We start from the raw sequence: 13,775 nt of genomic DNA on the forward strand, positions 1-13,775 counted from the left end.
ATTTTTTGTTTAACAATATGAGGTGTTGATTTGAAGAAGAGAAAAAAAAAAAAGTCGAAAACGGTTTTAAAAAATTTTGAGAGTGAAAAAATTCTATTTTCAAAATTTAATGAATTTTAATTAAAATTAAAAATAATAATAAATAAAAATAGAATTACCAAACATATTTTATATTTATTATATTGTCAAATTTTTAATTAATTAAATAAAAAATTAATTTTTTAAGTATTAACAAACAACACCATAGTTTTTCAATCGCAAACCACTCAGGCCCTAACTTTTTATCGCAAATGAAGTTGTATTAAAAACTTGAGATTTTTGTTATTTATCTTTCTTAATATTTGTCTAATTCATATATTGTGGTTTAGTGTTATGGTTGCTTTAAGCTTCGACAAATATACGCTACAAATAAAAAAAAAATGATGTTACTAAGTTGGAAGAAATTATGAATTGTGGATTTCATTTTTTTTTTTAAAGAATATATCATTATTCTAATAAATAAGCTTTTGTCCACTTGTCATAAAAATTATATTGTAATCGATTTTAGTTTGAAGAATTTTAGGCTTAAGTTAAGTTTTATTTTTATAGGTTTATTGATCTATTATACATGTTCTTTTGACAAATTATTTATAATATTTTTAATAAATTAATTAAATTTATCTAAAGTTTTTAAATTTTTTTTAACAGTTTTTTGGTATTTTTTAAATAGATTAATTTTTTTTGACAAATAAATAGGTTTATTTTTTAATATTTATTTTCACCCTAAATTTTTTGCTTTGATATGTAAATGGAATTATTAAAAAATTAGTGTTTCCCCGAGAGAATAAAGCAAAATTACAAAAATACAAATAAAACAAAAATCGATTAAAATGACCAAAGCTTCCCCCAAAAATAAGTCGATAGAAGAAAGCAAGCTCAAAGTCCCCCCTGAAAAAACAGCAGCGAAGGAGGCAGTTCTCGTATTTTGGCGGTTACAGTTGCGACCTTTCCTCTATACTATGGTTGAAGAAGATTGTGAACCAGAGCAACCCAGTTCGCCCAATGTTACGGATGACCCGACCAACCAAGAGGAACCTTACCAGTGGCCCGTCATTCGCTTCGATGTCCCTCCGCACAGAACCCATCACTTCTTCCACCAGTTCAGAACTGGTCCAGACCCTAATAACTTCCTCAAGAGCGTCAAATGGTACTTGTTCCCCACACACTCTCTCTCTTTCAAGTTTCAACTTTTGGGTGGTTTTTTTTAATTTTTTTTTATCTGTCGATTATGTTTTCGGTGCAGGTCCCCAGACGGTTCGTGTTTTCTAACTAACTCTGAGGACAATACTTTCCGAATCTTTATGTTGTATGTATTTTATTTATTTATTGAGTATTCATTATATTACACCGATTTATCTTCAATGTTTAGTGATCCATTTTGGTTTTGTTTTGTTCTTTCATGCAATTTCTAATTACAGACCAGAAAATGGGAATGATTATCTTGATGCCTCTTCTGTAACTGATGACGGGGGTAAGTTTACATCAATGGGTATTGATAACCTTTCTTCAAATCTTTAATGGAAGATAATATATTGCTTGGTGTGTTGAGAATGTGAATTTTAATTTGTCTGTATTAATTTCACCATTGGTTTGTTGGTTTATTCATCTAAGCTCAATATTAGTATATTAATTTCTTTGTCTTATAGATACTAAGATTTGTCTCTTACGTTGCAGATTCGTATGCTGCAAACCTTGTTCTGAATGAAGGAGAGTCTGTGTATGACTTTTGTTGGTACCCCTACATGTCTGTTTCAGGTGCTTATGAAGCTTTTTCATTACCAAAGTTTTGTTATGGTTGTCCAGTTAGTATACAAAATGCTACGCTTAAGTCAGGAAAATTAAATTTCACTTTTACTGCATTAAGAAGTGATTTATTTCAAAGTTTGATTCTAAACATTGGTATACATTTCAGACCCAGTTACCAATGTTTTTGCCAGTACGAGTCGCGATCATCCTATTCATCTTTGGGATGCTTCTTCCGGAGAGGTTCTTACTCGTTGTTGCTAGTCTTCTCTCTACATTTTGCTGTTTGGTATCTATGTGATGTTTTGAGTAATGGTATTGCATTACCTTTCCTATGCATTACGGTTGACTTAGTTGATTGGTCTATAAAATCACAGGTGTTATGCTTAGAGCAGTTCTAATGATACTGTTTTTAGTAGTTTCTAATAAGTATGTCTGTTCTGTATAATTGCAGCTCCGTTGTACGTATCGCGCTTATGATGCTATGGATGAAATAACAGCTGCTTTTTCTATTGCTTTCAATCCCCTTGGAACAAAGTAATTTTTCTTCCTTGTGCAGGTGTTGTTGGTCCTTTTAAATTTCTTTACTTAGTTCACCAATAATGGATTGTATATCTGGTGAAAAATAATAGTTGATCTAAAGAAGTCCTTTGGAATTTTTTTTGTAGGATATTTGCTGGATACAATAAATCTGTTAGGGTGTTTGATTTACATCGCCCTGGTAGAGAATTTAAACAGTTTTCAACACTTCAAGGGAACAAAGAGGGCCAAACAGGTTAACCTTTTTTTAAAATAAATAGTGATTTTGCTATATAAAGAATCGCTGATAAAGAGAATAAGAAATACGTTTATCTGCATTGATTTAAGCTTTTTTTTTATAAGTTTTGCTATGTTAAGAATTGTGTTGATGAAGAGAACAACAATTATGTTTATCTGCGTTGATTTACAGGCATATTATCTGCAATGGCCTTCTGTCCAACTCATACTGGAATGTTAGCTATCGGTTCTTACAGCCAGACCACTGGAATATATAGAGAAGATAATATGGAACTCTTATATGTATTGCACGGCCAAGAAGGTGGGGTTACACATGTAAGTTGGCATCCCTTCATTTGTTTGACATTAGAATAGATAGATATGAAAGCAACCATTTTATTCTTTTCCTTTCAGGTTCAATTTTCTAAAGATGGAAATTATCTATATACTGGAGGACGTAAGGTACCTTATATTAATATTCTGTACATGATTTATTATTTTTATGAGTTTAACATTAAGGCATTTAAATACCTTGAAGGATCCTTATATCATGTGCTGGGATATGCGCAAAACTGTTGATGTTGTGTACAAGTAAGTTTTTTTTTTTTTTTTTTAAATATATATATTTTAATTTAGTTGGGAACTTTCTCTCTACTAATGGAGTAATATTGCAAAGTTCGTAGACCTTCTAAGTTGGGCATGCTTACCTTCACATGCATGAAGCTCTAGACTGTTGACTACATCTGCAGACAAAACTTTTTTAAGCACAAATGGGATTGAAAAGTATCTTCAGTCTTATTTTTGGAGTTCTCTCCAAACTGACATGCTGACTCTGATTTTTCTCAACTTTTTATTTTTCTCAAGGGGTTCATGCTATCTGTTTGTTAGTGTGACCTTTTTCTATTAGTATACGTTATAAAGTCGATCTATTGTACTCACTTCGTTTGGACCTACTTATAGGCTATATAGATCATCAGAATACACCAACCAGCGGATATCATTTGATATTGAACCACAAGGCCAGCATCTTGGTACAGGTGGTCAGGTATATGGCCAAGTAGTTTCAGATTTGGGTAATAATTATTTGAAGAAATTACACTTTTTAGTTGTAATTTTATTCCACCATACCATCATATTCTCAAGTTGCTTTGGGTTGACATTTTTTTAGCATGCCTATTCCCAATTTCCTACAATCTATTGCGAAATGAATCTTAGAAGTAATCTGAAATATATGCAAACCCTTAGTGTACCCATCCAAATCTCAAACAGTGCAAAGCCTCTTCGCATTAATACTTTTGTGTTTGCAAAATGATTTAATTAAATATCTAAAGTGGTTTAAATATAGTTTTATGTTAGGTTAATTTCTTATTGTGACTGCTGCAAGGCATATGCGGAAACAAAATTTTAGATGATAGTTGAAACCAAATGAGATGATTGCAAGTTTCCCTAAGCAAATAATCCCTCCATTTTTTCTTCTATTAATTTAATGTTTTGGTTTCAGGATGGTTCTGTTCATATATATGATCTTAAAACTGGGCAATGGGTATCAAGCTTCCAAGCTGCATTAGGTATACTCTGGTCCACTAGAATGTGGAATAATTCGTATTAGAGATGACTTGCACTTTCCTTTATAACTTATTTCTGTATATGTGACACTTCAGATACTGTCAATGGCTTCTCCTTTCATCCATTTTTGCCGATGGCTGCCTCTTCATCAGGGCACCGTAGGTTTGTTGTTCCTGGTGATGGCGAGGATGGTGATGGCGAGGAGGATTTGCATTTGGGTGGTAACATTTTTATTCTTACCAGTTTTTTTCCCTCTAGTCTTGGCAGTTTTGTTCATGATATAATACTCGTGTCTTCTCTCTTGGAGGAGAGCAAGTTCATACTTTTGCCTGGTCATGTTCTATTAATTCAGTAATTTTCTTCGTTATCTAATGATGTTTTGCGGTCATGTTTTATATAGGCGAAGAAAATTGTGCTTCTGTATGGAGTTTTTCTTTCGAGTCACCAGTGGGGGGTGATGTTAACATAGATGACTTAAAGAGTGGGTCGGAACATGAGAATCTTCATCAAAATTCCTGAGTAAACAAACGTGTATGTTGCTCTTCTCCTGATTTGGCGAAAATTGAGAAAAGAGCTGATTTTGTCATATTGTTGTATAGTGGTTCGACTGCTAAAACAAAAAAAAAAAAAAATCATTAGCTTATTAAGAGTTCTTTTTTTTAAAAAAAAAAAGAGAAAAAATCTATGTTTTGTCAGTTCAACTGCTATTATTAATCGGGCATTGCTATAGGACATTCATGTGGTCCAATAATACTTTACATTGATTGGTGCAATTTAGTATCGAGTTTTACTTATTATATTTTAAATTAAAATATATAAAATCTGATACTAAATTGCACTAATAATAATATATTATTATGTCATGTGGTGTTGGACATTATCAATGCCCCTTCCCAAAAGTTTATGCTTGTGCACTCATATTTGTTGTGCTTATTATATTATGATGTTATTGTTTTAGCTTATTTATATGCAGGAGTAATGATATGAAAAAAATAATTTCATTTCATTCTTTTTTATTCCATTACCCCTAATCAAACATTATCTTACTATCAAATTTATTTCTGTCAATTTTCACTTGTAAAGTAAAAATAAAATTAACATTCTTACCTCCAAAAATTGTGATACTTAAATTATTTCTTTTTATTACAAGACTCTCATCACACATACAAGTGAAGAATCTCACCAAGAAAAACAAAATACATTATCAAAACTATTTACAAATGAGTCTTACTTGAAGTTATCGTTGACAAAATCTTAATGATAAATACACTTTGTATTAAACGAGGCCGTCAACTGAATATTGATGAATTATGCTTGTACCTTTTAAATTGGAGGCACTACTATTAGTTGTAATAAATTTATTTGTAATATAAGGTAGAATTTTAGATGATTCTTATTAAAGTCGTCATTGGTTAAATCTTATTGATAATTATATTTAAAGTATTAATTGAGATTGTATCTTGAATATTAGTATTAATTATTACACTTTGGTTTGTAATACGAGGTGACTTTATAAATAAGTTTTATTTGAAGTTGTCGTTGACAAAATCTTTCTAATAATTACGTATACCCGGTATTAAATGAGGTCGTCAAATGAATATTGGTGGATTATGCATATGTGCCTTTTAAATTGGAGGCATTACTATTGGTTATAGTAAATTTATTTGTAATATAAAGTGGAATATTAGATGAGTCTTATTGAAGTCGTCATTGACAAAATCTTATTAATAATTATATTCATAGTATTAAATAAGATCCTATCTTAAATATTAGTATTAATTATAGGGATTTTGCTCGTTTAATACCCTATGTTTTGAGAAAGTTCAATTTTGGTACCCTCTATTACGAGTATTACTCATTTGGTACCCTCTATTTTGATGATCAATTAAAACGGGTACCTTCAAGTCGATTCTGGTCATCAATTTTTTTTAATTACCAGTTTGCCCTCCATTAATTGGTTTTTTATTATTATTTTTATTTTAACAAGGTTAATTAATTTTGAAAAATAAGACCTCATAATAGAGGGTACCAAGTGAGTAATACTCGTAATAAAGGGTACCAAAATGAAACTTTGTCAAAACATATGGTACTAAACGAGCTTATGAAACCTGCTGCACTGTAAGCATAATTTGGTTGTAGTATATGAAATTGATTTGGTCAAAAACTTGCAAATTAACTTTAAAAATAGAAATCTACATTCTACATTTTGAGAAAACATCAATAAGATTGCAAAATGAAACTCATTGCATATTCCATCATAAAACCACAACAGCCAGTAGCTATCTTTGCTTTACAAAATAAAGCCAGCACAAAATAAAGTCAGCTATCTATCTTTGCTTGTCTTTGCTTTACAAAATAAAGCCAACTAAAGTACATCAAAACATGTACAAATTAAAGTCAGCACAAAATAAATCCAACACAATTATCTATGGTTTATGCCATACAAAATGAACAAAAGAAGGCATATATAACCTAAGACAAAATATATAATGTTCTTCCAAAGTTTTTGTTGTGGTTGTGATTCCACTAAGTATCCTGAGTTAAGAAAATATCTAATGGTGCTCCAGACAAGTGCATCTCCTCAAGAGATGCATCTAAGCTCCCAACTTGAACCTGAAACATTGAAATTTATATGTCATGACAAAATTCTATCATAAAACCATAACTTCTAGTAAAATACATCTAAATAAAGTTAGCTAGCACAGTTTATCAAAACAATCACCCACTATCTATGGTTTATGCCATACAAAATGAACAAAAGAAGGCATATATGACCTAAGACAAAATATATAATGTTCATCAAAAGTTATTGTTGAACCTAAAACATTGCAGCATGCTGGACATTATTTTATGTTTAAATTGCACTTCCACAAGTAAGTGTTACAGTATGCAAAAATGCACTTCCACAAACATATATCATCATAATATTGGAATCATTCAATTCATTGGTACATATTAATATATCAGCAAAAAAACAAGTTTAAATTGTGTACCTTAGAGTGTGTGCCCATTACTATCCCTCGACCTTTACCTCGACCTCGATCTCTGCCTTTGCTTTTTGTTGTTGGTGCATCTTTTTTGCCTCGAGCACTTGTCTTTCCACAGCCCCTGCCTGTTGGTGGTGGTACTTGTGCTTGAGATGAGCCTTCAAGTGGTACTTGTGCTTGAGCAGAGCCTTCAGGCGGTTGATTTTGTGATATGATGCTCGGATTCTTGCAAGTCCTCTTGTTATGCCCAAACTCATGACAATTCTTACACTTTTTGCTGCTAGAAACATGTCTCTGTGGCTGGTTTTCTATCATTGATGGTAATGGTCTCTCCTCTCCAGGAACTCTTCTTCTGCGATGTTTTTTGGTTCTTCCTGGTTGCACCTTTATGACAGGAGGCAATAGTTCTTCATCATCAAACTCAGGCCATATAGATTCATCAGCTATGGGATGAATTACACCCTGGAAAGTCTTCCTCCACATTTCAGTGGTGAAGTATGGTGAGCAATAATCTTCTATGTTGGCCCTAATTTTGCTTATACAAGCAGCTGCGTGTATGCACGGTATTCCTCTGACATGCCATTGCCCACAAATGCAGTACCATTCATTTAATCTTACAATACAAATTTTCTTGTCATAATCAACCTGAAATTCTTCTTCACCAACCCTTGTTACGTGTGCTCGTCGACCTTTCTTGAGTAGTTCGTGTACCTTTTGATGGACCTTTGGAGTGAGCTTGTGCTCCCATCTTTCTGCAGTCTTTTTCCTAGCATACATCATGGCTGATTGTTGCATTCTTAGCCCTTCCAACAGATCCACTGGAGGCTTGTAACGATGCTCCTCTATCCAATCATTGAATGACTCAACGAAATTGTTGGTAATGTGTTCTACCTTTGCTCTAGTGACAAACTTGCTCAAAGTCCAATGATTGAAATCAATATTTGATAACCACTCATGTGCCTCTGAGTTGAATTCTTTTATCATGTCCATAATGTGCTTGAAAGTGTTGAAATTTGCTGTCTCAGCTGCTGCCCAAAACAGACCCCTTAGTTGTGATGTTCCAAACTTTTTTATCATGTTGTTCTCAATATGAAAACAACAATATCGGTGTTCTGCCTCTGGTATAGCAGCCACAACCTCAATTAGTCCCTACATAAATGAAACTTGGTCTTAGATTTACGCAAGCGTGTAAATAAAAATGAATCTAAATGGGAAGATACAACACTAACCTTTTGTCATTCACTCATGATGCACCATGGCTGGCCACTGGCAGTGTCCCCTATTTCTCCCCTTAGTTTCTCCAAAAACCAACTCCAACTATTTGTGTTTTCAACTTCAACTATTGCATAAGCAAGGGGGTAGAAGTGGAGGTTTGCATCAACCCCCACAGCAGCCAAAAAAATGCCTTTGTATGGCCCTTTTAGATGACATCCATCTAATCCAAAAAATGGTCTACTTCCGGCTAAGAAGCCATTTTTGACCCGTTCATAGCAGACGAAAATTCTCTTGAATTGTGGCTGCATTCTTGGGGCTTTTACAATCTCACCATCATCTATATTGATAGGCACAAGTTGACTTTGTACAATAGCAGCACTCCTAGGGATAGTGCGATGAATCATAACAACATATCTCCTTAAAATTGCATAGGAGTGTACATAACCACCACCAACATCTCCTTTTGCCTTCCGTCTCGCTTTCCATAAGTGTTTGTTAGTTGCCTCGATGCCAAAGTTGTCTTTCAACTCATCCCTCATTTTTTGCAAACTCAGATCAGGTGTTTTAGCAAAACTATTAGGAAGCTTATGTGCAATCTAGCTAGCGGTTACTGTCCTATTCTTCACTACACATTGACATTTGTGCTCCTGATTCAATGATTTGACGATAAAATGTCTTCCATCAGGAGATAAAGAAGCATGTATCCTCCAACTGCATCCTTCTGCTCGACAAAGTGTTGTGACTTTGCTTCTAGCATTCTTCACTTTACGCAACTCAAAACCTTCCTGAATAGCATAATCTTTCAACACTTCCCAAAAGTGCTTGTGGTCTCTAAATGTTTGCCACAACTGAAGCACTATCTTTCCATTATGGTAAATGTCTCTAACTTTTGATATGGGAATTTTTGAGTTTGGATCAACAACCATTTTCGATATGCATACTCTCTTGCAACCAATGTGGCCATCCTCATCACTATCATAGAGGCCCCCATAATAAGACTTTGTCTCAGATTCATCCATTCTTTTGTAAAATCAGAGTTGTTATCATCTATTGAACTCTCAAGCCTCCCTTTTCCCCATTCCAAGTCACTATCATCAGTTGGACTTAACAGATGGTCAACATTGGCTTCAATGATCTCATTTGGCTTTTTATAAGCCCTTCGGGTAGCATATTTGTGCTTCCAGCAGTGTCCACTTGATGATGCACCTAATGAAATTTAGAAGTAACAACATAAAAATTGGTTTACAAAAAAGGTAGAGCAGTTGTATATATAATCATATTGAAATGATTGTGGAACTTATTAATCATAGTGTCAGGAATTTACTAGGTTCAAAAAGGCAGAGCAAGTTCAAATGTTCTTCATTTGAGGCAGTAGTTGCATATTCAATAGCTCCAATATGTGGTTCAACTTCAGAGACTGCTATATCAAAAGCTTGCACAATATCCATGTTGTCTATTAATCCTGCAAGAATATGTAAGTTTGGATCAACAACTATATAGCAAAAACGAGGAACTTAAGCCACATTTTTCCAAATGCTCACAAAAAAAACACAGACACACATATATATATTTATATATATGTTTTAGGTTAAATATGTCAGACAAAAAAAAAGATGCACACATATATGATAGAACCATGTATATATATATCATGCACACACACACACACATATATATATATATATGACAGAACCAATATACTCTCTCTAAATAAGAACATAAAACTATAAAATAACCTTCATCACCATCATTCAAAACCATAAAAAACAAGCTTGAAAACCCAAACAGAGAAAACATTCAATAACAACACCAATGAAACCCACAAAAACAAAAAAAAAAAGAAAAAAAGAAAAAAAAAACTAACTCTGCGTTTGAAGGAGTCTATTAATCCTGCAAGAATATGCAAGTTTGGATCAACAACTATGGCAAAAACAGGGAACTTAGGCCACATTTTTCCAAATGCTCACAAAAAAAAAAAAAACACAAATTAACACAAACACACATATATATATTTATATGCCTTAGGTTAAATATGATAGACAAAACAAAAATGCACACGTATATGATAGAACCATATATATATATATGTATGATACACCATATACTCTCTCTAAATAAGACCATAAAACTGTAAAAAAAACCTCCATCACCATCATTCAAAGCCAGAAAAACATAAGCTTGAAAACCCAAACAGAGAAAACCTTCAATAACAACACCAATGAAACCCACGAAAACAAAAAAAAAAAAAGAAAAAAAAAAACTAACTCTGCGTTTGAAGGAGTCTATTAATCCTGCAAGAATATGCAAGTTTGAATAAACAACTATGGCAAAAACAGGGAACTTAGGCCACATTTTTCCAAATGCTCACCCAAAAAAAAAAGACACAAATTAACACAGACACACACACACACACACACACACACACATATATATATATATGCCTTAGGTTAAATATGATAGACAAAAAAAATGCACACGTATATGATAGAACCAATATACTCTCTCTAAATAAGACCATAAAACTGTTAAAAAAACCTTCATCACCATCATTCAAAGGCAGAAAAACACAAGCTTGAAAACTCAAACAGAGAAAACCTTCAATAACAACACCAATGAAACCCACGAAAACAAAAACAAAAGTAAAGAAAAAAAAATTAACTCTGCGTTTGAAGGAGAAACAGTTTGCAGGTGGCTCTACGTTTGAAGGAGAAATAGTGACCTGCGAGGGAAGGAGAAACAGTGACCTAAAGTCGTCGTCTCCGTTCGTGATTCACCTGCATGTGGCCTCTGTCGTCTCCGTTTCTGCGTCTGGCGTCTGGCTGCGAATCGTGGGTGGGTCTCAGTTTACAGGTGACTATTTGGAGGTGACCTCCGCCCTTCCTCTCCGTTTGCCTGCACTGTTTGCCTGCGCTGTTCGCCTAGTCTCTGTGGGTATGCTGTAAGGTAACGTTCATCTTAGCTTGTAAGAGAAGCCAAACAATCTGAACATATATGATATACACCACGTTTGTCTTGTTTATATTAATTCCTTATTTTAATATTATTAAGTTTTTATTTATTATTATTATTACTTTTTTTAATAATATTATTACTATTACTTAATTTTCAAATTAATGGAGGGAGGGCAAACTTGTCATTGAAAAAAAATTATTCACCGAAATTGACATAAATGTACTAATTTTAATTAATTTTCAAAATTGAGGGTACCAAGTGAGTAATATTGATTATTGAGGGTACCAAAATTAAACTTTTCCAAAAGAGAAAGTACCAAATGAGTACCTACCCTTAATTATATAAGTCTTCATTGACAAAATCTTTGTGATAACTACACTCAGTATTAAATGAGGTCGTCAAATGAATATTGGTAGCTTATGCATATCTTTTAGATGAGTCTTATTTGAAAATTTAATTGATAATTACACTAATAGTACTAAGTGAGGTCATATAAATATTTGTATTAAATGAGATCACTAGATGAACACTTTGGTTTGTAATATAAAGTAGTTATATAAATGTGTTTTTTTAGGTCATCGTTGACAAAATTTTATTGATAAATACACTCATAATATTAAATGAGATCCTCAATTGAATGATAGATGTGTATCTTTTAAATTTAAGATAATACTATTAATTAGAACGTGTTGGCTTATAGTATAAACTAATTTTATTTGAAGTTGTCGTTGACAATATCTTGTTGATAATTGAACTAGAGCAGTATTATGTGAAGTCGTGAGCTAAATATTGTTAGATGCAGGATTGACCCTGAGCTAAGGCAGCTCTCTATTTTTAAAAAATTCTTTTGAAAAATACCATGATCATTTAGTTACTTCATATAAAAAAAGTCCTTAATCTTTAATATCTCCTAGGACCCAATCCTATCCAAGGTCGTCCGATTGGATGTATTTGTATTTTATTGAAAGTGTTAATTAAAATTATTTTGTTCCTACTATAAGGTGGTTTAGATAATTCTTATTTGTGACACTATTTAAAAAATAATTTCGTTTGCGATCTAAAATAGTTTTCTAGCTAAAAGAGTGTAAGGGCAGACTTATGATTAAATTTTAATTAGAGTGGCTGGGCATTTTGCATTTATATAAAATTTGAAGATGAATATATATAAATAAAGCTATAAGAGAAATCTAAGTGTAAAAGAATAAAATTTAATTTAAGAGAGATGCATATAAAAAGTATATAAAGTACGCACATATATATTTTTTCATCCTATCCTACAAACTTATCAGAGACAATTGCCCACCCTCGGAATCATGTAAGTTGGTTTTCAAACTTTTAAGTTAGAAGTGTTAATAATATAAATTTTATTAATATGTAAGGGTAGTTTAGTCTTTTAGCCTCTTATTATTTTGGCTATATATTTTGTTGCTTTTATACTCTTATTTTCATATCTTTCGATATAATGAAAATCTAGCCTCCTTTTTTATTCTCTCAAATCTCATTTTGTCTATTTTGCAAAATTATCATGGTATCAAGGTGGATCACGTTACTATGTCTCTTTTATTAATGATTATACTCGTTTTTGTTGGGTCTGTCTTATGAAACATCGTTTGACTTCCTCGCGATTTATCATATGTTTCGTGCTTCTGTTAAAACTCAACATAATGCTGTTATCAAATGTTTTCGATGTGATCTGGGTGGTGAATATACCTCCAATCGTTTATCTGAATTGCTTGCTTGAGATGGTACCTTACATCAAACCTCTTGTATCGATACACTAGAGCAAAATAGGGTTGCCGAAAGAAAACACACACATTATTGAAACTGCTCGTTCTCTCTTATTGTTTGCTTATGTTCCTAGAGAGTTCTGGGGGGAAGCCATTCTGACTGCAGTTCATTCAATCAATAGAATTTCGTCATCTATCACTTCAGGTCTGTCTCCCTTTGAAAAACTTTATGGTCACGCTCCTGATTATTCTTCATTGAGAGTCTTTGGTTCCACATGTTTTGTTCTCTGTCCTCATGTTGAACGTAGTAAGCTTACTTCTCGTTCCGCTCTTTGTGTATTTCTTGGTTATGGTGAAGGTAAAAAGGATATCGATGTTATGATCCTATTAGTCAAAAACTCTATGTTTCTCGTCATGTTGTGTTTCTTGAGCATATATCTTTCTACTCTATTCCATCGGACACCCCCAATCTACACAACTCTGATCTCACTCGTATTGTTCCATTTGATTCTTGTACTGTTGATACACTTAACTCTGCAGATGTCGGTTCTTAGCCTGTCGAAGTCCCTTCTGTCCCTACTACTACCCAAGATGCTTCTGAGATTGTGGATCCTGCTCCTCCTCCTCACTACCCTCAAAGAATTCGTAAGTCCACACAGTTACCTGATTTTGTCTACTCCACTTATTCTGATTCTTTCTCTTCTTTTTTGACTTCTATTCACCAACTCTCTGAGCCTTCTTCCTATAAAGAGGCTATTCTTGACCCTCTTTGGCAACGGGCAATGGCTGA

General features: G+C 33.1%; 2 protein-coding genes across 4 annotated transcripts; one reads left to right on the forward strand and one right to left on the reverse strand.

Moving 5' to 3' along the window:
* The first annotated feature begins 843 nt into the window (after nt 1–843).
* On the forward strand, nt 844–5,070 carry LOC133794159 (uncharacterized). Of its 3 annotated transcripts, none has more exons than XM_062231358.1 (14): nt 844–1,186; nt 1,283–1,345; nt 1,458–1,510; nt 1,714–1,794; nt 1,952–2,025; nt 2,237–2,319; nt 2,451–2,557; nt 2,732–2,874; nt 2,953–3,000; nt 3,077–3,129; nt 3,499–3,583; nt 4,040–4,106; nt 4,200–4,325; nt 4,505–5,070. In XM_062231358.1, the coding sequence occupies exons 1-14, from the start codon at nt 870–872 to the stop codon at nt 4,621–4,623; spliced, it is 1,419 nt and encodes a 472-aa protein (XP_062087342.1). In that variant the 5' UTR covers nt 844–869; the 3' UTR covers nt 4,624–5,070. The 3 variants fall into 3 exon arrangements, with proteins under 3 accessions (XP_062087342.1, XP_062087343.1, XP_062087344.1); XM_062231359.1 differs by having other exon boundaries at nt 4,200–4,322; XM_062231360.1 differs by lacking the exon at nt 4,505–5,070 and having other exon boundaries at nt 3,499–3,611.
* Nucleotides 5,071–6,484: 1,414 nt separating this feature from the next.
* Nucleotides 6,485–8,845, reverse strand: LOC133793636 (uncharacterized). The gene is made up of 3 exons (XM_062230943.1): nt 8,426–8,845; nt 7,136–8,240; nt 6,485–6,717 (listed from the first exon to the last, which is right to left on the reverse strand). Exons 1-3 carry the CDS (start codon nt 8,843–8,845, stop codon nt 6,686–6,688), a joined length of 1,557 nt encoding a protein of 518 aa, XP_062086927.1. The 3' UTR covers nt 6,485–6,685.
* Nucleotides 8,846–13,775: the final 4,930 nt, after the last annotated feature.

Source organism: Humulus lupulus, chromosome 8, assembly GCF_963169125.1.
Source record: "Humulus lupulus chromosome 8, drHumLupu1.1, whole genome shotgun sequence".
In the NCBI taxonomy this organism is placed as follows: Eukaryota; Viridiplantae; Streptophyta; class Magnoliopsida; order Rosales; family Cannabaceae; genus Humulus; species Humulus lupulus.

Coding starts and splice junctions, on each gene's coding strand:
- LOC133794159 (XM_062231358.1), top strand. CDS start 870: ATGACCAAAGCTTCCCCCAAAAATAAGTCGATAGAAGAAAGCAAGCTC. Junction 1,795..1,951: donor CCCCTACATGTCTGTTTCAG/GTGCTTATGAAG, acceptor TATACATTTCAG/ACCCAGTTACCAATGTTTTT. Junction 4,326..4,504: donor GGAGGATTTGCATTTGGGTG/GTAACATTTTTA, acceptor TGTTTTATATAG/GCGAAGAAAATTGTGCTTCT.
- LOC133793636 (XM_062230943.1), bottom strand. CDS start 8,845: ATGAGGGATGAGTTGAAAGACAACTTTGGCATCGAGGCAACTAACAAA. Junction 8,241..8,425: donor TTGCTTATGCAATAGTTGAA/GTTGAAAACACA, acceptor TCATTTATGTAG/GGACTAATTGAGGTTGTGGC. Junction 6,718..7,135: donor AGGCAGAGATCGAGGTCGAG/GTAAAGGTCGAG, acceptor TCAATGTTTCAG/GTTCAAGTTGGGAGCTTAGA.